Genomic DNA, 26,230 nt, shown 5'->3' with positions numbered 1-26,230 from the left:
TCAAGATTGCACTGGGCTGTAGCCATTTCTCAAACCATATTCATTATTGCGTGGTCAGGCGGAGACCCCCAAACCCCGGGCAGCCCCTGAGGGAAATGACAACACGGGACAACGTTCTATGGGATTAAAATTGGCCACAACTTTATTAAAATTCAGATGTAGGGAGACCTTGGCACAGGCATTGGGCGTTTATCCTTCCCAGCCCCCCAGCTGGGGTTCTGGGTAATTTCAGGGTTATCCAGCATGTGTGGGGATTGGGCTAGCTCTGGAGAACATATGTTCAAGCAGATAGCCCACCCCCCTGTTCGCCGCTGCTGGAGGGGAAGGGCAATGACGACCTCTGGGCGTATGGCCAATGCCTCCCACTAAGACCCCTTAACGGGAACCCTGGTATCGCCGCCGCAATGGGGGCAGGGGTCATCGCCCCACCCCTACCCCCCCCCATTTTAGGTAGATGACTAAAGGATTCCGCCCAAGGCCTGCAATCGCCAAAGTTGTGACGTATTGCTACGGAAAAGGCGAAACCTGCCAATGCAGGGAAAGTCCTTTCCGGCCCTTCAACAGTGACCTTGACATAGCAGCACCTGCGTGCCAGTGTGGCTGTGGGAAAGAAAAGGTTAACCTGCAAATTAAACATTAATTGAGGGAGTGGAGGGTGTGGAAGCTCTGAAGCCAACGGCTGCTTTCCAGGTATGACTCAACTTCTATTGTGTGCACTGTGTATTCCCTCCTTCTACCTGGCCAATCCCCCTGGCAACACCTCCCCACCTGGGATTGGGCGGCTGCTGGAGTAGGTAGAGACCACAGGTATCCAGCCTGGGAAGGTGGTGCCAGATCCAACTGCCAGGAGCTGCCTCGTGATCCCAGGAGGCTACGCGCGACCACGCAAAATGCGCACCCCATGTGATGTGGGGAACGGTCATTAGCAAATGGGAACCCATTTGGGTCACTCAGTGCAGCTGAATGTTGAAAAACTCAAGACAGGATAGATAAACGGAAGTATTTTTCCACACAGCAAGGCCAGCCTAAGACATTTTGCGACTGTAGGCCAAATACCTTGACACCCCACCTCTCTGCCCGCACAGAGCTAGATCTCCACCCTCTGGATTAAAAACCCAGTACTGGAAATGTAGGCAATGCACAGTAAATGGAAGTGTGAACACAGCCTAAGATTAGCCCATGAGTAGTGTGGATGGTGTTACAATCTTTTGGACATAATGTTTTGTAACAGACTCCGTTATAGCATTGACATTCTTTTGGAAATATGGCAAACGTTCAAAACTTTCAATGCAATAGAGGTTTTGCTTTTTTAAAAAACAAAGTGTTGGAAACAAAAATATTATTGGTTAATGTAAACACATTTTCCTGGTTTAAAAAATGCTCTGTGCGCCACCAGTTTTCGACATTAATAGGGAAGTAAAATGCTTTAAGATCAGTCTAACAATGGTTCCAATGCTGATGTGTTATAGCATATCAACTCAGCAAATCCTGGAGGTAACAGCAGCCATGTTGGTACAATGCCTTCATTTGAACAGAAGATAAGAAGGCTCCCCATGAATAAGCTCAGTCATGACTTGCGTAGAATTGTATCACTTCTTCCTACAATCTAAATCATGATTGGCCTCCTGCTTCTTCAGGACTTGAAAGCATATTTTGTTACACATATATCCTAACTGCTCCATCTTACTCCAATAAGTGTAAAGGGGCAAAAAGAAAGGAAATTGATCCTGGGATCTCTAAAGATATCAAGGGGGAAATGTACTAGATGTCATTCTTCATAAGCAGAGTGTTTGTTTAAACCATATTAGTTAAAGGCAGGCTGAGGGGCCAACTTCTGGATGAAAAGTTTTGCAAATATTTTAAGTAGCCTTTTAATTGACCCAGTTTGACATTAAAAGCACTCTCTAAACTCTTGATATTGTTAGCCATTTAAGATAAGTGGCAATAAATACAGATTAATTGAAACCCATGAAATGAAATATTTGAGGCAGCAGCAAGTCCGTGAAAAGCCCCTTTGTGCTCTGGTTTGATGCCAGGTTGTACGCTTGAGTTAGGTTAACAGAATCTCTTGTCAGACTCACTGAAGCTTTTGGTAGCTCATGCTGTGACCATCTGCAAAGACAACAAACTTTGGGCAAAGGCAAACGGCATGATTGGCAAGTCTTAAGAAAACTAGAAACACGCAGAGGAAGGGTTCCTTCTCAATGTTGTCAGCTCGGCAGAGTAAGGATAAGAGGCTGGAGAGAAAAACACTGACGTTTTCATTGCACACACTGGGCGCCTTTTCAAAACTGCCAGCCAAATGCTTCAGAAGGTGCTTTGTAACGATGCTCTACAAATGTACATGCTGAAAGGTGCCTCACACAAACAGTTGGCATATTCAGTATGCAGACTGAGATGATCCAACTGACTTGTGCTCATGGACAGGATAATTGTAATTTTTTTTAATCATACAGTCTGAGATAAGTGCAAGGAATGTATGGAACAGAGGCAAGCAGTACAAACTGCGTATTAGTTGTTCTCAAGGACAGATCATCCCAGAACATGTGGCCTCCCACCCCCTGCCACTGGTGCTGTGCATCTCTAACCTGCATTGTGAGCCTGTGCCTGCAGTGGCACCAGCTTCTGGTAAGATCTCGCAAGGTCTCTCACATTCCTTGAGATCTTGTGAGATTTTGGCAAGAGCTCGCTAGAAACTGGAGTCACTGCCAGTGTCACTGGTAATGGAGATGACAGTATGTGTGGGCAGCAAAGCTGAGGTGAGAGTTGCCTCTAGGTTCTGAATAGACATGGTTAGGATTGTGGTTAGTCTGGGATCACCTCATCAAACAATCCAGTTGCTATCTATTGTCCAAGCGACTTACAAAAATCATATATATGCCTGCTCAGAAATAAGTCTCGCTGAGTTTGTCGGGAATACTCCCAGGTAAGTGGGTAAATGACTGAAACCTTAGATATGCAATCAAACACTTTAGTCTGGTGATGGCAACATTTCTCCTTATATTTGTCCATAATGATTCTATTTCAACTTCTTTTTCAAAGAGACAAATTAGTTCCTAAAATCCTTTGCTTTGGGTAACTGAAGCCAAAATGTCCATCACTGAAATAGGCTATCAGAACAGACCAATGAGCCATCAAATAAAGTATCTGCATATTTGGCAGATGCCCACCCTGAGGTCACAGAGAACACATATTATGGCATACAACCAATGCTTTTTTCGGGGAGGGGACGCAGGGGTACACATACCCTTAAACATTTTGTGAACCTAAGTTTGGCCTCATTGAGGGGCAGTATTTCAATATGAGTAGGAAAATGAGAGTACCCCTAAACATTTTTTTATTTTTAGAAAAAAGCACTGCATACAACTCTCATTTAATCTCAACAACTTTAGGTATGCCCTTGGTAATGTATGCCCTACCCAGCTGAGTTAACAGAAACTAAGTTAACTCATCAATTAGAACAAAAACTTTCTCAGGTTTCATGCTGATTCTTCTTCTGGAAACACCATTTATGTGTACAATTTAAAGATATAACTGGGCCATGTCTTACTATCTGTGATACGTATGGAGCTTCTCGGGTTCTTTACAGATGAGAATGGTGAAGACATTTTAGAGTGAAGGGAGCTTATTTTGATTTACTCCAGTCCAAAGGATGAGGTCTCAATGACTAGCTGTTAGGAAGACAAGAGGTAGCTCTGGCTCCCAGTTGATGAGAGGTGAAGAAAGTTGGAAAGGCTTTATAAGCATACAAGCATCTATCCATCTGTTTTGAAACTATTCACACTAATGGGCAAACATTACATTTTCATACTGGTATTCATTCATCCTCTGTAGTCGTGATTTATCTTTTCCAGTCAAAAATATGAAATAACCTATGTGTGAAACACTGTCTCTAAAGCAGGGGCAGAAAAATGAATTCAGTCAGTGGGCTGGATCAAGACATGTCAAGCTCTGCTGGAACCGTGCACCTGTCAGACACTTGACATTATATGATGTCAGGTGATTGTACCTTCAATTTATGGCTCGAAACCCTAGACCATTCCAAGTGCTCTCGCTGCCTGATCTCAGTATAGCCTGATGACTATGAATGACAGAGAACTTTAATTAAACTTCTGTCTTAGTACTACCCACTTGGTTGTTCTTATCACTGGGCAAGACACAGGTAATAAGTGAGTTACAGGTAGGTAGCCGTGTTGGCCTACATAGTCAAAACAAAATAAAATAAAAAATCCCTTCTAGTAGCACCTTAGAGACCAACTAAGTTAGTTCTTGGTATGAGCTTTCGTGTGCATGCACACTTCTTCAGAAGAAGTATCTGAAGAAGTGTGCATGCACACAAAAGCTCATACCAAGAACTAACTTAGTTGGTCTCTAAGGTGCTACTGGAAGGAAATAAGTGAGTCATTCTGAGATAGCCAATGGTTTATTTGTATTAGAAATAAATTGATCCACATTAACATTGTTCCACAGATGTTTTGCCAGACTAACTGAAACATTAATGCAATTTCAGTGGGAACAGGAGGTGGCGTTCACAATTTTGTTGTGATTAGTGAATTTTCACTGTTCACTTGAAGCTACAGTGGAATCTTGGTTGTCAAATGTAATCCATTCCGAAAGACCATTTGACTTCCAAAACATTCAACAACTGAGGCTCAATGGACAGTCGGCAAATTCCATTAAGAAAATGGAGAAACGTGCCTCAGAATCTGTTTGACTTCTGAGGTGCATTGGAAAACAGAAGCAATTACTTCTGGGTTTTCAGCGTTCGAAAACCGAAATGTTCAGCTTCTGAGACACTCGAAAACCGATGTTCCAATGTATATCCAAATTTCCTTCAGTCTGTCAATTTGCACTTCACATTTTTACTTTTTGAAATATACTTTTTTGGGAAATACATTCCACAACTTTCCCAAATATGCCTGGACGGATGTAATTCCAGCAATTGTGAAACATTAGTTCACTCTTTCCTTTTGTAAGTTTACCAGATTCTGTCCCTGGTTGCCTCTGCTCACCCTCTGATACCCAAAGGTGATTATGTCATAATAAGAGATTGTCTCTGAAGTAGGGTCTTTGAATTTAAGTATTCCTCACATATATGCAGACATTATTTTATTATTTCCTCTCATTTTACTCCTGTGTGTGGTAAATGAAGGATAGTGGTAGCTTGTTGTGGCGTATCCAAAACAAAATTTTAAGTTTTCTAAAATCCAGTTGCCCCTGGGGAAAAAGTGTGAGCTATTCCATGCCTAATGACACCCATACCATGAAGATGAATCACTGAACTGGTTGTCTGTGTCATGCCCAATGACTGTAAGTAAGTCATTAGACTAAGATCATACCATTCGTCCACCCCATTTTAAGCAGGACATCCCGGAATTGCAGAAGCCAATTTTGGCTTCTGGCTAAATCCCAGAAAGTACCAGTTTTTGGTCCGACACTCTAGTGTGAGTCAGCTAGATTGCACCAGAGCCACACTGGAAGACTCTACTTTTTCACTTTGGCCTTCCTTCATTCGGTGGGTCATGCCAGAGCATCACAACGAATGATAAAATCTTGGAGAAAAGTGCCAAACAAGTCAACAGATGACGACAAGATGTTGTAGCCAAGTGTCATTTTGCTAAAAAGGACATAGAATTTTCACTATGTTTTAAATCTAGCTGCTACTCATCCTTTTTTTTACAAGCTATTTTTCACAATAAATTTCTGTCAAATACCTAAAATATTTCAAGAACTTATTAAAACAATGATTAAACGAATTAGGCAAAAGAATACAGACTATTTAGAGAGCTTAAACCTAACCACATCCCAAAGGGATTCTACCATTAATCCAATTGCAGCAGAACCCCTATTTGTTTAGATCTTGTTTATCTTAAACATCTTTTGTGTAATCTGATTCTACTAAATTTAGTAAGAGACAGATTCTGAATTTGCTGTGTGTTTCTCAACTGCAGTGACTGTAAACCTATACAAACAGCTTCATTGTTTAACTGAATGAACCCAACTACTCAAGTGCTTTACGTATCTCCCAGGCCATTCACTAAGGGAAACTGTACTCACTTGTTTTCTATTGAACAAATTCTTAAATCCTCTTCTAATGTTTCCCCTTACATCCACCATCACCATCACTATCACTACTACAGTAAGACTCTAATCCCCTTAAAAAGAAGAGAAAGGGGGAAATGGTGCATCAATGGGGATCTTCCACTGATTTGCTATGAGATTTTCTCCATAATCAATCCAGCTCAATGACAGATAACACACGAAAATGGTATTGTGTGATTGTTGCTGTTGTTTAGTTGTGTCCATTACAACTGTGAATTTTTCCTACAAAAAATGGAGCTATATAACTGGAAACCACCACTGATTAGAACCATGGATTGTGTCCCTTGCTTATCCTTTTCACATCCGTTTTCTGCTTCATAAATCAGTGTTAATCAATGCTGACTGAAGCAACATACACACTAGCCTGTTAGTGGTACAGAAAAATTTCATGCTCATCCTCAACATGCAGCTTTCAATCTAGACTGGCTTTAGTTCTTGCCCTCCACAAGGATGGGTGTGGCTAATTGAAATACACAATAAAAAAACTTTTCCCTTGATTAGGTTATCCACTCCATTTCTTCCCTGCATGTGCCCCAGGTGAAGAAAGTTGTAATTGCACTCTCTCCATATAAGCCCACCCACAACATCATCAGGCAGGTGAGATAACCAGCATCTGTTTTCATCTATTTTCAAATGGATATACTGGGAAATCATGCACAATCAATCTGTAAAGCTTTTGTTTTGGGAATTAAATCAGTTGCTCAGAAGCACTTTGCAAAAAATATGCAATAGATCGAGATTATGTGTGGACTGCACAGAAAAGAACAGTACCTTGGATCCTGAACGCCTTGATACTCAGACGTTTTGGCTCCCGAACGCCGCAAACCCGGAAGTGACTGTTCTGGTTTGCAAACTTTCTTTGGAACCCAAAAGTCCTACAGGGCTTCCACGGCTTCTGATTGGCTGTAGGAGCTACCTGCAGCCAATCAGAAGCTGTGCTTTGGTTTCTGAACATTTTGGAAGTCGAACTGACTTCCAGAATGGATCCCGTTCGACTTCCAAGGTGCAACTGTACTCAGTTTCCATTGCTTCTAGAGTAAAATGTGTGTATGGAGCCTGAAAAATATAAAGGCTCTTTTCTTCAGTCCAATGAATTATAAGGAAGAAACATATAGAAACAAAATTGCATGCTACATCTTTTGGCTGCGAGGTAGGTGGCACTGAAACCAGCATGCTGTCTCCTAAATCTGAGCCATATTTATGTGGCATGTGTTTAGTTCCTAACTGGCCTTAGGAGCACAGCCTTCTGTTGCTTAGCTAAACATGATTTCCTTCCATGATCAAACAGTTAGCAAACATTGTGTCATTGAACCCTGTCTTAATTTCGGAGGTGATAAACTCAGCCATCAAGTCCAAAAGTGGCAAAGATAATTTTAGAATAAAAGGCAAAGTAGAAATGAACATAAGAAAGTCAGACTTCTTAAGAAAAATAAAGCCCAAATTAACAGCATACATAAATTCTGTTTGTTATCATATGTGTTACTTGCAAATTATTTGCCCATAAAAATGAAATAAGCCAGAAGACATTCTCCCCTTAAACATTGATTTTATGTGTGTATTCTTTGTTGCCAAAATATTAACTCTTTTTAATGGCACATGTGATCCTGGCTGCTTGGCTATTTCTCAGCTGGAGAAGGCAGTTGGGAAACTCCCTGTTCACTTCATCACTTACAAGTTTGCCTGGTACAATGTGCTGTCTATCAATCACTTGAGTTCACAAGGGCGAAGCTTTCCAACAAAGACCAACTCTACTCCAAAGCATGTCAAACTAACCCATTTATTTAATCCCCAAAGGGTTATAATCAAGCCTAATGTCCTGGAATAACAATTGTATTTTAACAGACAACGCACACTATATCCAAGAGCTCGGGAATCGTGCTCTAGAATGTCCCAAATTCTGCCACCATAAAATCTAACTCCTATAAACATACAGTCATGCAATGTAATTTGCACAAGTTTATATTTTTTGCTCCGATTTGCAAATCTAAACGCCTCACGCAATGTGCATAGATGCAAAACTTCTGGAATGTACTAACTTTTCAATGTACTAACTTTTTAGGGATTCTTCGAAAGTATCAGGTGAACTTGCACAGGTCTAGAAAGTGCATATGGGAGTGAAGCCCCAATCACTAATTCACCCTCCATACATAAAGCAAACAGTGATGGAGAATTGAAAGCACACCTGCTATCCCACCCCAGCACCATCATGCCTCCTGGCCCTGCCCTGGATGTCCATGTATTTCTGATAACATCTGAAAGGGGAGCAAATAAGGGTGGGACTTATGGACATGCAACACTGGAGGCTTCAGATGCTATACAAATGGATGGGGGAGACAGCAGAATGGAACTTCAAACTGGATGTAGAGCCCTACAGTCTACATCCAGAACTTCTTGATTTTCAAATTTTTAACCAAAGTATTCACTTTAAGAGGGAGGCTGCATTAAATACTCCCAGATTCCAGTTCTTCGTATTTCATGGCTCTATGGATATGGCTGTATTAGAGAATAAATAAGGAGGAACAATTGCTACTCATAAGAGTAGCAAGAGGAATGTCCCAAACACATGACTGCTTATCATCTTTCAGACGATAAGATCCAGATGCAGAATGTAGGGGTAGGCAGGGTGTCATAAAGACAAAGGTTATTTATTTTTTACCACTTACCACTTCTCCATCAAATGTATATCTCAGCAAGCCCTTAAAGTAGTGGCGTGTCTGGTCTGGTGGGATTGAATGGGACTAAATAATGTTCAATCCAAATATTTTCCCTTAAGTAAGTTACAAAGCAGTATCCAACAGGTTGAGCAATCCGAGGCATTCCCATATGCCCCCATTCCTAGAAATACAGCCCAGATTAGCCTCCCTTGTGGAATCCAATTGCATGTCCATTGCCATATTGCACAATTTCCAGACTCTGACTCATTCTTGTTGATATTTCTGGAACCTTTCCAATTTGTGTGAGCCTGGGAGTGTGGTATATTTCAAGGCAGACTTTGAGTTTGGTTTTGGAAAGCAATCCTATGGGTTTCCAATAAATGAAATTTGAGCTCAGCTGTAATGATGGTTTAGCACTGCAATCATGTAGTACGTGGCTGTGGGGAATAGAGGCATTTCAGAGCGGCCTATGGAAGTTCAATAGCGTCTTGCGTTGTAGGTGATTTGAAAAATATGTGTGTAATTTCACCTAAGAGATTGCCCCAAAGTGTAACAAATGAAGGGGCCACTATAGGATCATCTGCCATTGAGGCACAGTGGCTGAAACTGCAGCTTTAAATCCCACCACTGCCACAAACTCATGACAAGTCAATATCTACCAGTCTTAGTACACCATCCACACCATGGAAGTAATAATATCTTTTGTACAGGGCTGATGTAAGAATTACTGAAAATACATGAGAGATGCTAAGAACACTTGAAACTGCCTAGATTCATACAAAGTATTGTTAAGTATTATGGCTCCTTATCAGGGCATACCAACATGTTTATGCCACTGTATGGCCAATGATAACAGTGTAAAGTGATTTTTATAGTCCATGTATCTTTTCTGCAATTTTGCACTGCAAGGATGAGGTTTCACACAACATTGTATCATGTCTCATACTTTTAATCCCTCATCAGCTACTGTACTGCTTTATCCACACAGTTAATGTCACATGGAGGAGGAACCAGGGATGAGTATGCTTAACCCATCCCTTCCATTGCTTTCCTTGTTGCTCTCCAGGAGCTGAAGAGTAATCAGGGTTCTGCAAAGTGTGGCATGCCTACACAACTCACCCTCCTCCCTCTGCTGCAGATAGTCATCCTCTAACTCCTGGAGGTCCACAGAGAGAGCAGATGGTGAATTCATTCATTAAGTGCATGGAGAAAGAAATGCCTGAAGAGGACTACACTCACAAGAATATGATAGTACTGTAGTTTGGAGAAAGTGTTTTAGCAGCTTTTAAACAGGGCAGCTCATGCAGCCAATGTATCCCTCCATATGATGCATCCTAACATATTATGTGGAGAACATATTATGAGGCTCTATGGGTACTGCTGTAGCTACTTGGAAATGATGGTAATTACTGAAGTGGTTGAAAATTATTCCACCTTGAGCCTAGAAATTTCCACCAAGAAGTTGCAACCGGGGCAGTGACTTGATCCACAGCAGCTAAAGCTCAATACAATGTATTCGGATGTGTATTCCATTTTGTGCTGCTACAACAACAACAACAACAACACACCATTATGTGTTGCTCTAATGAATTTAAGGCAATGCCCAACATTTCTGGTCTCTCCTGCCAGAACAGCTTGAGTAGAAAACTGCTGTTGTAAAGATGCCAGTGCTACAAGTCTTACAGATTTCATAAGCTACAATTGCCCATTTAGAAGCCCACAAGGCTGAGTTGCAATAAAAGGAGAACACTTTTCCTTTCAACTCTGGAAGGTTTGTGTTGATGTGAAGGGTTAACATGGCAGTTCAGACATTCAAAATCTCTTCCATGTTTCCTGACAACCCCCAGGGATACATTTTTGTACCCTCCAGACCAAGGTTATTCATTAAAGAGAATGTTTGTTTATCAAGAACTCCTTATACAGCTCTGATAAAGCTCAAACAGGCTTCCAGTCATATTCACAAACACTAATTATAATGGAATATACTTTTATCTCTGTTGCAAAGAAACAAAGCACTATCCTTTGGCATATGTAGCAGCAATTTCTTAAAAGGAGCAGAACACATCAACACTCATGCTGGAACCCCTGTTCTAAACCAATAGTAGAAATTATCACTCTCCCATCCCCTGTCTGGTATCATCTGGTGTCCATGCACACACACATTCACCACTGCTGCTAACTCCATGACAAGAAAAGGTTGTAAATGGGTGACATTTATGTTAACAGCAGCAGACTGGGAAGGGCCTTTGCATTAAAGCCCTGGCCCATTCATCCCTTTTCTATTTTTGACCAAGTTCTCTGAAAGAATGAGCTGCTGACTGGGGACTAGAAGCAGAACCACAGATAGATGCCATGATATGGAGAGTCTAAGGTGTAAGAACTGACTCCTTTACAGATACAACTGCAGCATCCCAGCAATGATGCCCATGACCATGGTATTTTTCAGGTGCAAAATCATGAGTACCCACAGCTGTATCCATAGATGGCTAGGGACACACACCGTGCCTTCCACGGGAAATTATGACTCAACAAAAATATAATTTCTTCCAATGAGGTACAACATATATGCATGATACACACTCTCTCTGTGTGTAAACATATTTTAGAAGCTGATTTGTGAACATGCATGAATCCAAACTTTCTTATACGACTTCCATTCCAGACTAAGCAAGAATGTATACTGCCTCCTACATGTGGATGGAATCTCAAGAGAAGAATCAAAACAAAAGATAACTTAGAAATTTCATGTGAAATGGGATTTCCACAATTTGTACTCAAAAAGCATTTGTTAGAATTGAGCTCCATTGAGCTCTATTCCTCTCCAATCTACGCATACATACTTTAAACTGATACTTTTCTTCCGATGCCATAACCCAGCAGATCAGAAACAATTCTAACCTAATAATTTATATCATTACAAAACCACCTTAAGATTTATGTCCCAGTCAGTGACCTGCCATATTCACAGCTGCTAATTATTAACTATTTTAATAATCCCATGATTAACATGATGACATTCCCACTGTCTCATTGGCTGAAGAATGAAATACCGGCAAATGTAGAGAATGAGATGGTCCTAGTCATTCAATAAATCAATGGTTCCATACCACTGGGTGCCTTTTGTCTTTCATGCCATATCCTGGCAATAAAGAGATGATAGAATTACCATTTGTTTTCTTCGCAGCATGGCTTACATTAGCTGTGACCAAAGGAGAACAAACTTTTTGCACAACTTTCTTTTCCACACTTTTATTGAAATGATGCTGCTCAATAAACAGCATCTGTTTTCAGTTTGGGAAGGAGGAGGAAGGATCACTCTAAGTGTTTGCGATCATCTCATTCTCCCAGGGTACAGCAGATCGCAGAAACCTGACACTCTAAGTGGATATGCATGAAGTAGGCTTGTACCTATTGTAGAAACATGCTGACTCCATGGGAGGCAAATAATAAATTGGAAACTCCAGTACTGGACTGAGGCCAGAATACATACAGGGGACTAGTGTGTATTCCCACATGCAATACATATGTTGTTTCAAAATACCCCCCCTCCCACTTTTCCTGCTTGCTCCCCCTTCCTCCACAAAATGAATGATGGTTGGAGTTCATTTTCAGGTCTCCTTAAATGAGACCTTTGGATCCAATTTTATGTCAATATCCTAAGCATGCGATTGCTTGTTTTGCTTCACTTCAATGGAAACTTAGTTGCCAGCTGTGAAATTCTGCATTCTGTTCTAGTTTGGCACTCCAAATCCCTCCTCGGCAGCAAAGTTAGCAAGAGGCGTGTTTCTAGACTTAAGTTTGAATCCACTTTAAGCTTACGAAATTGTGCTCCACAGGTCTGCTGCAAATTAGCGGACAGGCAGGCAACCTTTGACTATACTGCAAATGCCACCGCAAAACAGCAGGTATCACTTTTCTTTGTGGAAAATGCTGAAAACATGTATATGTGGAAATCAACAAAACCAGACCCTACCTGCTCCAAAGGCAAAGAAGAAGCTCTTGTCAGTATTGTCTCTTAAGAGGGCCATCACTCTTTTCCCCATTCTCTCATTCCTCTTGTAGATGAGTTCCTGGCGGAAGTAGCTGTCAATTTCCTGTGCTGTAACCTGTTCATGTGGAGGAAGGGTTGTGTTGATGAAGTTAGGGAGCTGAAATGGAAATGAATAATAAGTGTCAGGAAGAGGTCATGCTGGGGGACCGGGAATAAACCTGGCTCATCAAAAGAAGGGTGTGATGGAACATGAGGGGACAGGGGGGAATAGGCCACTCTTTCCATATTCTGAATGCTGTAGGTTAGTCCATTAATCAAAGATACCCCCCACTCTCTCCCCATTTCTATCATTAGACATACACCATGCTTGGCTCAAAGGTGGCTGTTCCTTGTTGATTTGTGTCATATTCTGCTTTCTTAATCAGAAGTACTCAATAATGGGTCATGTGCAGTGAATTCTTTTTTTTTAACATAGAATCATAGACATGTATTTCTTCTTTAGAACATTTTGTTATATATAAAAAAGTAGAACCTCAAGTGTTCAGATAGAGAACCATAAACTCTCTGGAATGGGACAGGACTTACTTTATTATACAAATCTCTTTTTTAAAAAATCTATTGAAAATAAAAGCAATTCCCATCTCGTAGTCCATGAAATTCTAAAGCATAGTACCTAGTACTCAAGGGAAACAGCCCGCTATTAGGACTAGTAGGAACACTTGTTTCTGTACATTGAGAAATATCTAACTTGGCTATAATTGGATTCATACCATAGTTCTTTAAAAAGAGTTGAAAGTGATTTGGGAAAAGCATTGCTTCCATATGTACAGATTTATTTCTTTTGTTCCCTTATGACCTCTGGTTCACAGGTTTTTGAAACAATATAAAAATATGTGGACCCTGTTCCCTAGAGGTGAGTGCAATGAATACATGTACCACAAGATAAGATTCCTCTTTCAAACTCTCTAAAGAACTATTCTCTATCTTTAGCCTCACATGTTCAGAAGAAAGATTCAAGTCTTTCTTGCAGGTGACTTTGGGGACAGAGTTAAAAACCAGAAAGTCTTTATCTGTAAGCCATCAAATGGGCTGAAACATAGCTGTGGGTTTTTTAAAAATTATTATTAGGTATCTGAAGTGCCCACCTGATAAGGTATGTGCTAGCCTGATTAAATAATGGTGTCTAAAGGGATGTTTACCTATGAAATCCTGCCGGGGGGGAGGAGGAGGAGGAGGAGGAGGAGGAGGAGGAGAAGGAGGAGAAGGAGAAGAAGAAGAAGAAGAAGAAGAAGAAGAAGAAGAAGAAGAAGAAGAAGAAGTTGACAACATTGGACTATAAGTAGAATTAGGCAGGCAGAAACAAAAGGACGCAAACATAGTAAATGGACACCAATTAGGTCTTTGGTGAGATGTGACAAGGGCTGTGATCCAAGCACCAGGCTCAAAAAAATTATGCTTGGGCACTGCTCTCATGTAACAATGCATGCTCAAGCTTAGTGTTCTAGTGAATCAAAACAAAGTAGCTACTGAGAGCACTTTATATACCTATAAGGGAAGCATACAATAAGTACTAAAACATTTAAAAGACAAAGCTGTCCAATCACACCATTTTTTTTAAATGAATACACTGCAGTTCTCATGTGTGCTGAAACTTAGTGTTAATGAAGGTCAGAAAAATAATGCATTTTATAAATTTGCTGTAAAATATATGACATAGAAGACACCTGCTTGTGTGATTTATAGACCTTTAAAACTTCTGGCAGAACTATTTATGGTTATTTCAGGCTGCCACAAGGAAAATAAAGGTGGGAAGTATGGGACTGTGTGGTTATTAAAGTGACAACTGCTGCTGTTGGCTCAACTGTTTCAGTTTCAGGATGTGAGCTTACATAGGGAACCACTCCTCATTAAACAAGACAAGAAGTGGGTAATTAATTGTGCATATGGCTCAAAGTTTCCAGACTGACCCCAACCTCCCAGCTATCTATACAGAAATATCTGCGAGAGAGGGGAGTGTATTTTCCAGGAAGTTGTGGGAAACAGACTAATATACTATGTTTAACATGACAAAACTGGGTAACACTAGCAGGACTTGAAGCATTTCGGTTCAAGGACCAGTAGATTTGCTCTGTAGGTAGCGGTGGGAAAGGATCACTTCTCCATCTGTAAAATACAAGTAATGGTGGCCTGAACTAAAACTTTTGCAAATAAATTGTGCTTAGGAAATTAAAATGAGAAGCAGGGGAGAATGCTTTTCAAATAGATTTTTTAAAGTTTCCATTATAATGCAAAGTGCAGCTCTAGAAGCAGAGATGACAAGGAAGGGAAGGAATAATGGCAGTATGGAATGTCAGAGGAGAATTCATAGCCATTGCAGCTATATAAATTGCATAGTGTTATAACTTGTGAGAGATTTCCAAATGGGCTGGCCATTTTGGCTTTGCAGAAGTTGCAGGGAATCATTTTATTAAAACATATACTGTACCACATGCAGGATACAGCTAACAACATTATCTTTTGTTTCTCCCTGAAGTGCAAGCTATAGCCCCATTCTGCAAAATAAAGAAAGCAAAAACGATCCAATCTCTCCAGTTTGTACTGCAATTCCTTGGGAGTTTGCACACCCACTCCCAAACCTAACAGGAGAAGTGCAAGAAAGAGAGCTTGGGTTTTCATTGAGTCAGCATTTCCATGACTGCAATGGGTTTTCCATCACGATTTTCTGCTGGCATAGCTAAACACTCCACATTGTGAAGGTGGTGGATCTAAAACTTTGCTTTGCATTACAGCAGAGGAACAGGATAATGATACTCCCTTGGTTATATATTGATATCCTATATATATGTATGTATATATATATACCATTTGACTTTAAAAGAAGAATGTAAATATACCATGTGTTTTTGTGGAATACAGGCCAATGAAAGACACACACACACACACACACACACAGCCCACACACGCCAACAGAAAAACAGCCACAAGACAACTCTCTGGGCAGGGGTAGCTGATTCACATATCTTGCCCAAGCCTTGACCTGAGGGTTAGCATCAGGGAACTCTTGTCTTTGCCCCAAACATTTTGCTACCTGAGGCAGAGCAGTAAATGCCTCTCCCATCTCCAAGTCAAGGTACACAGTACTCAAAGTCAGCAAAGTTATTTGGGCACTCGAGGCAGAAAATCCCTCAAAACACCCTCTTCTCCCTCCCTGGAGATAAAAATATAAGAACAAAATATTAAGGATGCTTCCACATTGTCATTATATTGCAGGAGGGATTCAATCGCATACCAGCAAATGTAGGTTTGCACAATTAAAGTGGATTATGTGACAAAGCCACTTTTTAAAAAACAGCCTTTTTTGCAATAAGGAAAGTGATGGGGGAATGTGTGGGGTAGTGAGCCTTTTTCTCCACACAAAGAATGAATGCTCCATAAACAGCGGACTGTGCTAGATGCTGTATGATTTTTAATTGTAACAGCTGGTGTTGTTTTGTGACTAACTTTGGGATTATGTAGAAAAGTCAGTGGCAGTCCTGGCTGCAGGTTTCCACATCTGACTCCCAACCCTTTCTTATTTTTGGTATCCGCAGAGTCACCACCAATGCATTTCAAGTCTTCAAGAATTGAATGTACATCTTGTGAACACCTTGAGAGAAAATCTCTCTCCTCTTTCTCCCTACCCCCCTCTCACACACTATTAAAGAGATATTCAGTAAATCCCTGAGAAATCATAATCTCTGTGTAATTTTTGTATTCTATAGCATTACAGTACTTAAAAAGCCACTTTTCGAGCAGTTTTATTTTTTAAAAAATGAGGGTGGTGGGGAGAGTAACATCATCCATTTTGTAAGAGTGGAAATCATGTGGTCCTCTTCTCTATCTGAATTTTGTATAACTGCCTGCATTTCAGTTTAAATGAAAGTTTCAACAAAACACAGTTGGCAAATAATGCATATGGTCCGTCTTCAAACACACACACACACACACACACACACACACACACACACACCTAGCATCAGTCAACAAGTCAGATATGATGGTTCGAGCCCAACAAAACTTGTACAAAACCACAACCCAAATGAAACCAAAGGAAAAAAGATAGTCATAAGTCACTTAATTAAAAGTTCCGTTTATTTCAATGCCTTAGTCATAACTAACATGTGGCAGACTGTAGTATATGCACTTCAGAGCATGCAAATAAAAGATTAGAATAAAGTTTTGAGAGTTGTAGTCAATATTTAAACAAGATATTTCCTAAAATCTCATAGTTGTGGTTTTTGAATGAGACCTCTGAGAGTTTCAAACATGTAGAAAAGTTCAAACAATTCTATTCTTCTTCCCAAACCTTTGTAGTCTTTCACAAAAAGTTGCTCCATTCAAGTTGGCAGAAATTGGAGCATAAGCTGCTGATCAAAGAGAGAATGTGGCAATACAGGGGAGAACTTGTGGCCAGGAAGCTAATTTTAGGTACCCTAGGAAAAATATAATTATATTTCCAAAGACATTTCTCTTGATGGACCCCATTCCCATTAAAAACAGGAGAACAGTAGACGAGGTAAGTCAAGGAGGGATGCTTCCTTGCTCAAGAGTAGTGTCTGATTTAGCCAGGAAATCGGTATGTTCTCTGTCCCCACCCACAACATCAGATTTTGCTGCTGGAAGGGATGCTTGCATCTGCTTTTCAACATGGATTTGTAAAAAATCTCAATCCAGTTCAACCCATATACAAAGTAGAAAGAAATTAACATTAAGAATAATCTCCAGGAGTGTGCAACCCACCCAGTCAATAAGCTGGCGAAGAAACAGAGGGAAGCTATTTATTTATTTACTTTATTTGAAGAATAATTTCAACCAGGTAGCTATGCCAATGATCTGGTAGACATGTGTTTTTCTGTTCCTTTGCACAGGCGTGGTCTTAGGCTTGATTTATTCTAGCACTAAAACACTTTATATTGGGCTATACTAATGATAACATAGCCCTGCTGAACACAAGCTCTATATATACAACCTATGATCCACAAACCAGGAAACCCACCACCTGGGAGGCTTATTTTATCTGGGTCAGGATCTGCATTAGAACCATTATTACAATGTGTAGGTACTTTGCTTCATCATTTTGTTCAACAGTATAGTTCTTTCATAAGAGGCACAAAAGGTTTTATTAACAAAGCAGAAGGCCATTCAGTTTATCAAAATATGGTTCTAGTTAAAATGGATGTATTAGCTTTATATACCAACATTCCCTGGGAAGAGGCCAGGATGTCATTGAAGAGACTTTGAATTTGCATTCCAATTTTAGTCCGCCCATAAATTATTTTATTATTAACAGTGAATGATTAAGGATTAGCCTAGTGTTAGCTCATGGAGGGAGGCAGAGGCTGAGGTGGGGGCATCTTCCTGGTGGCAACGCTGCATGCATCAGGAAGGGGATGGGTGAGGTCAGGGAGCTCTAGGTTAACAGTGTTGCCCTCAGAGTTGTTCCAACCTCACTGCTGCTTTCTCACCCTACCCCATCCTTACAAGTGCAGTTCCACTGCCTCCAGAAAGACACCTAGCTTGCCCTGGTGTTTCAGGAATGTGTTCATTGTATGGCTTTCTTAATATGCATGAAAAAACGCAACTGACTGGCATCTTGTATGCCTTTGGAACTTTTTTGGAAGACTCTGAAGCTTAGTTCACACTTATGGACTGTTCAGCCAAATTGTAGTTTGTTTGAATGTCCAGATCTCGCTCAACAGAGGACCAATGGTTTCCTTTCTGGCATCAAACCAAAGCATGAAGCCATTGTTTGTTGTTGGCTTATAAACCAGGAGTTTTAACTATGGTTTGGTGCTACATCCAGATCTAAGAGCCTTGATAGCCATGGTTTGTATGATGATTCCATCTCTGACTCCCATCAAGCTACAGAACCACTAGGCAAAAGCAACTGAAAAACAAAGCAAGCTTTGGAGAAATAAGTCATGGCTTCTTTGCCTGTTTGTGAGGTGACGTGATTTGTTGAAGACATATTGGGCTGGTTTCAACTAAGTAGTTGCACTAGTGTGAGCCAGTGCAGTGAGTCCCTGTAATGCAATGGAGCCTTCCCCTCTCTCTTCCCACAATGCCCATGAAATCAGCTGGGGGGGGCGTCAAGAGAACCCCCCTGGAACAGTGCTTGTGGGGAGATAGTTCCGTCTGACAAGCAGAAATGCTTGAGTTGATAAAATGATTGCAACAGCACAATGTGTGATACTGGAGAGCATTGTATCTCACTCATTTTAGACACTCAGCCCAGTGAGGAATTGGAAAGTATTTCTGAATATTTCATGTTTATATTATATATACTTTGTCCATTTGCTCTTTTGCCACCATACACAACATTATTGAATTCAGACTAAGATGTTATAGGAAATCTGTTTTGGCATAATAAATTCTTTATAGAATTTGACTGATTGGTTCTATAACTCTTATATCAACAAGAGAGTCTTGGTTTGCCTACACTACATGTTCCAAAGTGACATCAACATAAATCTGGTGTGGTCTTATGATCTCTACTGAAAAAAGAAAAGGGCTCCCAAGTCAGTGGGCTAAGCATGACAAGTCTAGAACCAGTCCAATTGGATGCTCAGCAATTGGATGCTCAACAAGCCTCACTCTGGCTGCAGCTGTTTTACTAGGAACTATTCTCTGGAAATATGACTTCATTTCTCTACAGGGACAAAAGGTCTATGCCAGCAATGCTGCACTGCATTATGTCTAAACTTAAAGGTGATAAGGTAATATACAGGTATCCCCAGTACGCTACTTACAGGGTTGAGCTGGTTGGGGTTTTTTGTTTTAAGATAAAGAAGTACACCATTCCTGGAACAACTGAGGGGCTTGCTTATCACTCAACACTTTACCTAATGGTCTTGGGCTCAACATTTAATATTTATTGTAGTTAGAGAATTCCAAAGATAGTTTTCATTGCCCAGTAATGACACACAAATGCTCTCCTCCATGGAGGGCAAAGAGGCAGGAGCTGTTTTCTTTCTGTAATGGAACTTTAAATCATTATAATTTTATTATGCCTGCCCAAAAACCTATGTAGGCAGGTTCACTACTTCCAGGAGTAAGAACAGAAAATGAAGTAGTTGATTTCTCTTTTGGACTGGAGAGAAAAGAAAAAGAAGATACTGGTTTGGGATGGTAAAAAGGTAAAGGTACCCCTGACTATTAGGTCCAGTCACAGATGACTCTGGGGTTGTGCGCTCATCTCACTCTATAGGCCGGGGAGCCAGCGTTTGTCCGCAGACAGCTTCCGGGTCATGTGGCCAGCATGACAAAGCAGCTTCTGGCAAACCAGAGCAGCACACAGAAACGCCGTTTACCTTCCTGCCAGAGTGGTACCTATTTATCTACTTGCACTTTGATGTGCTTTTAAACTCCTAGGTTGGCAGGAGCTGGGACCAAACAATGGGAGCTCACCCCCGTTGCGGGGACTCGAACTGCTGACCTTCTGATCGGCAAACCCTAGGCTCTGTGGTTTAGACCACAGCGCCACCCGTGTAAGGTGTGCTAAATGAGTAAATGTATTTAACATCCAAGCATGCTATAGTGACATCAAATGGGCACGGAACAACAATTCCCAGAGTTACCTAGGAAAAGGGATTGATTATTAAACCATTCTGGAAACTGTAGCTCTGCAAGAGGAACAGGGGATTCCTTAACAAACTACAGTTCCCAGGATCCTTTGCGGGAAGCCATGACTGTTTAAAGTGGTATGCTGCTGCTTTAAATGTACAACAGATATGGTGTTAGTTTCTTCAGCCTGTAGAGAGGGAGGAGACTGGGGTGAGTGATAACTCTGCTGTGGCAGTGCATGGATGTGATTTGTTTGGCAAATCAACTAAGTTATGACAAAAGTGACCCTGATGAGAAGTTCTGATTCTAATGGCTCTTACAGTGCAGCCTGAACTTAGTACGAGCTATGCACTGAAAGGGTCACTTTTGTCATAACTGAGTTGACGCCCCAAAATGAATCATTCACTTGATCTGAAAAGAGAAAGCTTCCTTGGCAGCAAGGCGGCTACTTTTCCATCCAGGGGACAACACAGAAGAAAAGCATTCCTTCCCTATCTTTATTTTAAAGAATGTTCAGTTCCATATCATTTTGACTGCCTGCCCAGAAAGTCTGCCATAAATCTATCAGCTAGAGCAGTCATAGGAGAGTCAAGTATTTGCAGAAGTGTGCATAAGAAAGTGATCTGTTTCCTGTTGTATTTCTCTGTCACGGCCCAATGGAATAAACTTTGCCCTGCTCAGGTTTACCCAGTTTAAATAAGGACTTAAGTGACGTGAGCAAATTATGGAAAGAGGAATGCAACAGACCCCACACCACAGCAAGGTTTTGTTTGTTTGTTTATTGGTCCAGAATCCCTAAACTACCGGTATTTATTTCCAGTGGGGGATTTTTGGTGCAATATTATTTTTATGGTTAAAATCATATGTTCTCCCTTTTATTTGTGAGATTCCCATTATCCATAGACATAAAAGGTAAATTTTTGTTATGTGTTTATTACTGTTACAGTGGTACCTCGGGTTACATACACTTCAGGTTACATATGCTTCAGGTTACATACTCTGCTAACCCAGAAATAACGCTTCAGGTTAAGAACTTTGCTTCAGGATAAGAACAGAAATCGTGCTCTGGTGGTGTAGCGGCAGTGGGAGGCCCCATTAGCTAAAGTGGTGCTTCAGGTTAAGAACAGTTTCAGGTTAAGAATGGACCTTCAGAACAAATTAAGTTCGTAACCAGAGGTACCACTGTAGGGTTATCCCAAGTGGCAGTTATATGACAAGGTCTTGCTGTTAGCATATAAAGCCCTGAGCGACTCAGAACCAAGTTACCTGAAATATCATATGCCCCTGGACTTTTTCAATGTTGGTGTCCCCTCCCCGCCAGAAAGCATTCTCTGGCACCTTTTCCCTGCCGAGCAATCACCTTTTTATTATCCTGGATTTTTTAATGTTTATAATTTTGTGTTTGAACTTGTGAAGTGTGCATGCACACAAAAGCTCATACCAATAACAAACTTAGTTGGTCTCCAAGGTGCTACTGGAAGGAATTTTTTAATTTTGTTTCGACTATGGCAGACCAACACGACTACCTACCTGTAACTTGTTTTAACACTGTTCTTTAGTTGCTGTTTTTATGTGATAATGTTTTACTGTTTGACAGGCACAGCAATCCATACCCTCCCTTATGTTGGGCTGGGGGAGGGGGATAGATTAGACCCTCTGCCCAGGATTCCACACAGCCTGCAGCCCATCAGTTGCCAGTGGAATCCAGAGGAAAGCTCCCAAATGGGACATTTTGAAGGGAGAGAGGAAAGAGGGAGGGAGAAGACCTGAATCACCCCAGGATCCACTGCTTTTGGCATTGGCCAATTGCAGGGCCCCCCATCACCACCTTCCACAGTGGTAGTTGTGAGCAGCATGCCTGCAGATGCAGTAGCCATCCCACCAATTTCCAGGGTACTGGCAGGGTCGGGAGTGGGAGTTAAGATTGTGCCCTAATTTTATTCTCTTTATGCCTTCTTTGAAAACCATCTTGGGAAACATTCAGCTGAAGGATAACATAGAAATGTCTGAAATACATGAATTAAAGTCTGTTCTTTTTCATGAGTCCATAGATTATGGTAGGCTGCAGAACAAAGGAGAAATGTTTGAAATCATAGTTATGATCCAGCCAAAGTTCAAAACTTTCAAGTACAAATGGTTTAAGTGGATGCTACTTAAGCAGTTACAGTTAAGTGTTTAACTGTGGATCATATTCCATGATGTTTTACCTCTTGGTTCTGCCAGATATTCCATAAAAGTTATATTTGTACAAGCTGTTCATGTGTGTGAGAGGTGGGCAGGGGAGAACTTATAAAACTTCAGAAGTTCTTAAAAGTTCTCTATGATATTGAAGATCTAAGAGAAAACAAAGGATTCTGCCCAAACTCTTGCGGCACACGGATTATTATTGGATTATGGCATGTTTGGGAAGTTATTTGGCCTTGTAGCCTATTTACATAATGCACACTTCCTCTTCAAATGCAAAGTCAATTATTACAAAGTCTTTTGTCCTAATGAGAGGGAATTGTGTTTCAAAGGCCTTCCAAGCACTTGCAATTAACTTTCATTTCTGCTCACATTCCTTTCAAAGCTTCTCAGTCACTCACCAAGCCAAAACACACACAAAGCAGCTCTAGAAAAACAGTGGTAATATCTCATTGTCTCTCAAGGAAACAAGAGACATGTGAAGAACAGTATCCAAGGTGTAGGGAGAAGGAGAAGCAGGGTTTGAGAGCACAAGGCAGGAGAAGATTGGCAAAGCAACATAAACCAGCTTGATCCTTGTTGCAACTGGTGCATATGTTGCTACCTTTTTACCTCTTTTAGTACCGAAACTGATTACACGTCTTGTACAACAAAACCTCATGCCTCTGTAGTCAAAACAGCTGGAACTGCAACCATAATAATATGAGCTAGTGTGGTGTAGTGGTTAGTGTCAGACTAGGACTTAGGAAACCAGGGTTCAGTTTCCCACTCAGCCACAAAGCTCTCTGGGTGACCTTGGGCCAGTCACTGCCTCCCAGCCTAACCTACTTTACCAGGTTGTCATGGGGATTAAATGAGGAGGGGGAGAACCATGTACACCTCCTTGAGGTCCTTGATGGGGCTGTGATGTAAAGGCTCAGGTGGTCCTTATGGTGTCCTCAGGGCCTTGTATATCCACACAAGAGCCTTGAACATGAGTCTGTGAGATATTTACAGTATGGTAGATGAAAGACAGAGGAGGCCTAGCAGTGCATTTGGACAGGTTTCTTAGGGAAAACATAATTTCACATCATACATTCAATCAGCTAGAAGCTCTCGGTTCCCCACCTACCTGCTGTAGGGTTGTGGTCTGAAATGCTGAGAAGAATGAACTGGACAGAAAAACAGGCCTTGAAACAATGTTATAACTATTTACACCTTCCTCCTATGTAGGGAAACATACCTGTGAAGTATCATGATTGAATATGACAGCATTGAGATCTCCACAGTTGTAGTGTTTGATGAGATCTTCCGTGGTGTAAGGGGCCTGCAAGCTGCCAGCTCGAAGACTCTCATGTTGTAGCAATGTTTGGTTCAAGGCAAACAGCACCTGTACGTACACAGAAAATGAATAGGAGTTACTCAGGAAACAAGATGTGATGCCAGAAGTAAAGCATTAGAGGCATGGAAAAGACTGGAACACATCCACAACAGAAAAAGAAAAGAGCAAGGGCATCATCCTTTTTGCTAGGGATTTCTTTTTGCTATATTCATGTTCTCATTTGTGTGTAGTTTCTCTCTCTTCTCACTCAAAATAATCAATTTCTAGCTCCCAATTCAAAGCCTGGTCATCTAAAATAACATTTCCAATCTCTTATTTAAGTAAATTCAGCCTCCTCCTGGACCTGAGGCTTTATCCTGACCTTTCTTCAAGAAGCAGATTTTACCCTCTACCCCAAGACAGAGCTCAAAGTGAGCAACTAACCTGTCACTGATATATGTATCAGCCTGGCAGCATAGCACCAGAATGACATTCAGCTCCAGCAGAAATGATCAGAGCCGTACTTGCTTACAAAGTTTAGCTTCCAGTTAATAGCTTATCTCCCATTGTCTACCTCCAAGATGTGTTTGTCCCTAGATTTAATTCATGATTCAGCGCCATCAGTATTGGGTGTGGGTGTGTCACTGCTGAATGAACACAACGTGGGCGCAATTATGCTAAACCAAACTGCCTTTTTATGAAGATGCGGCTGCTGAGATCATGACAGCAAGTTAATGATAGCTGACCACTATCTGTCAGTTTAAACCTTAGTGGGTGGCAGCCCACAATACTTCTCAGTCACATGGGTGGGGGAGGCACTGTCAACTGATGTTCTCTCTCCCCTGCAATGAAATCTTTCGTCTTTGTCAAAAAGATAATCCAGAAGAAACCAGATCAGCCACTTTAATGATCATATTAATCTAAGCCACATTTCTTAAGGTACATTAGAATGTAAAGAATTATGACAAGCAACTCAGCTATCTAAAAAAAAAAAAAAAGAGTCAAGCAGTAGTTTTAGTCTGTTTGTAAACTCTTGCCAAATCACTATTTAACTATACCCCTGAGAAAAACCTTACTGTCCAACAAAATAAAATAAAAATTTGGTGGTAGAGGTGAAAATTTCTGGTGCTTCTTGAACCCTAAGGGTTCTGAAAGCTTATCCTGGGCATATTAGGCAGAGAGCCTTCTCGGCAGTGGCACCCGCCCTGTGGAACGCCCTCCCATCAGATGTCAAAGAAATAAACAACTATCTCACTTTTAGAAGACATCTGAAGGCAGCCCTGTTTAGGGAAGTTTTTAATGTTTGATGTTTGATCATGTTTTTAATATTCTGTTGGGAGCTGCCCAGAGTGGGTGGGGAATGAATGAACGAACGAATTATTATTATTATTATTAAGCAGTTCTTCACAGGCTGGGGATTTTCACACATTTGTCCCATAGCCATGATGTAACCAGTGCTATTTGAATAGGTTCCAAATTAGCCAAATAGAGAAAAACATCTCCAAGTTAAATATTCCTCTATTTTAGGTAAGATTGTCAGTGAAATAACTCTGAAACGTAAGCATTTTATACCTCTCTTCTTCCAATCAATCTTTTTCTTAGCTTTTATTTTTATTAGTCCAATATTTTGAATCCACAGGAAATCCTTGGATGAGCTATTTCCTCCCTAGCCTATAAGCCTCAAAAGGTAAGAAATCCTTTAAACCTATGCTTTTTGCAGCCTGTTTAAATTAGGGAGATGCTAATCTCACATTTTATGGGTCATAGAAAATGCTGAAGCCTAGGCTTAGACATGTGGGGAAAGAATTGGACTTCTGAGTAAGCCAACTTCCAGAGAGGGTAGGATGGAATGATATGTGACTCCTGGTCCACATACCTTTTCTTGTGCTTCGAGTACTGTAATGACAAATTTAAACTGTACTTCCACAATGTGCCCTTAAACATTCCTAGGAGACTGTTAGCTGAATAGCTGCTGCTTCTATAGGCCAACATTCATTACACCTTTAATATGAAGCCACATTATTTTTAACATATTTATCCCTTGTTTTAGAAAAGCTATTGGAACTCTAGAGCTGCTGTAAAAGTTGCTTTGTACATATATACACGATGCAAGACATTTTGCCCTCTGAAAGCCCAGCCAATACAATGCAAATACAAATGGCAAACAAGCGTGGCTTTATCTACCCATCAGAAATCATTATTTTAGTTCACAACGTCACATGGTTTTAACACCTGCACATGAAGCCTTCACCATACCCATACAAAGACTTACACCACAACAAATGCTTAAGTCAGCAAATGTTAATTTCAAAGAACATATGCAAAACAAAACGTTACTATTCAGCAACAACAGACTGCATTGGATTGCTTGGGTCTGCTTTGGACTTCAGGAGTTGT

General features: G+C 40.8%; 1 protein-coding gene across 1 annotated transcript in view; it reads right to left on the bottom strand.

Annotated features, from left to right (window-relative positions):
• The window catches only part of TRABD2B (TraB domain containing 2B), a 265,751-nt gene that overhangs the window by 67,160 nt on the left and 172,361 nt on the right, over positions 1–26,230 (bottom strand). The window contains exons 4-5 of the mRNA XM_033152192.1: positions 23,756–23,902; positions 12,730–12,904 (exon numbers count right to left, since the gene is read on the bottom strand). Of these exons, the coding sequence (XP_033008083.1) occupies positions 12,730–12,904; positions 23,756–23,902 (322 nt within the window). The remainder of the gene's footprint in view (positions 1–12,729; positions 12,905–23,755; positions 23,903–26,230) is intronic.

Source organism: Lacerta agilis, chromosome 6 (assembly GCF_009819535.1).
Source record: "Lacerta agilis isolate rLacAgi1 chromosome 6, rLacAgi1.pri, whole genome shotgun sequence".
In the NCBI taxonomy this organism is placed as follows: domain Eukaryota; kingdom Metazoa; phylum Chordata; class Lepidosauria; order Squamata; family Lacertidae; genus Lacerta; species Lacerta agilis.
This window is presented reverse-complemented; position numbering and strand designations above follow the sequence as displayed.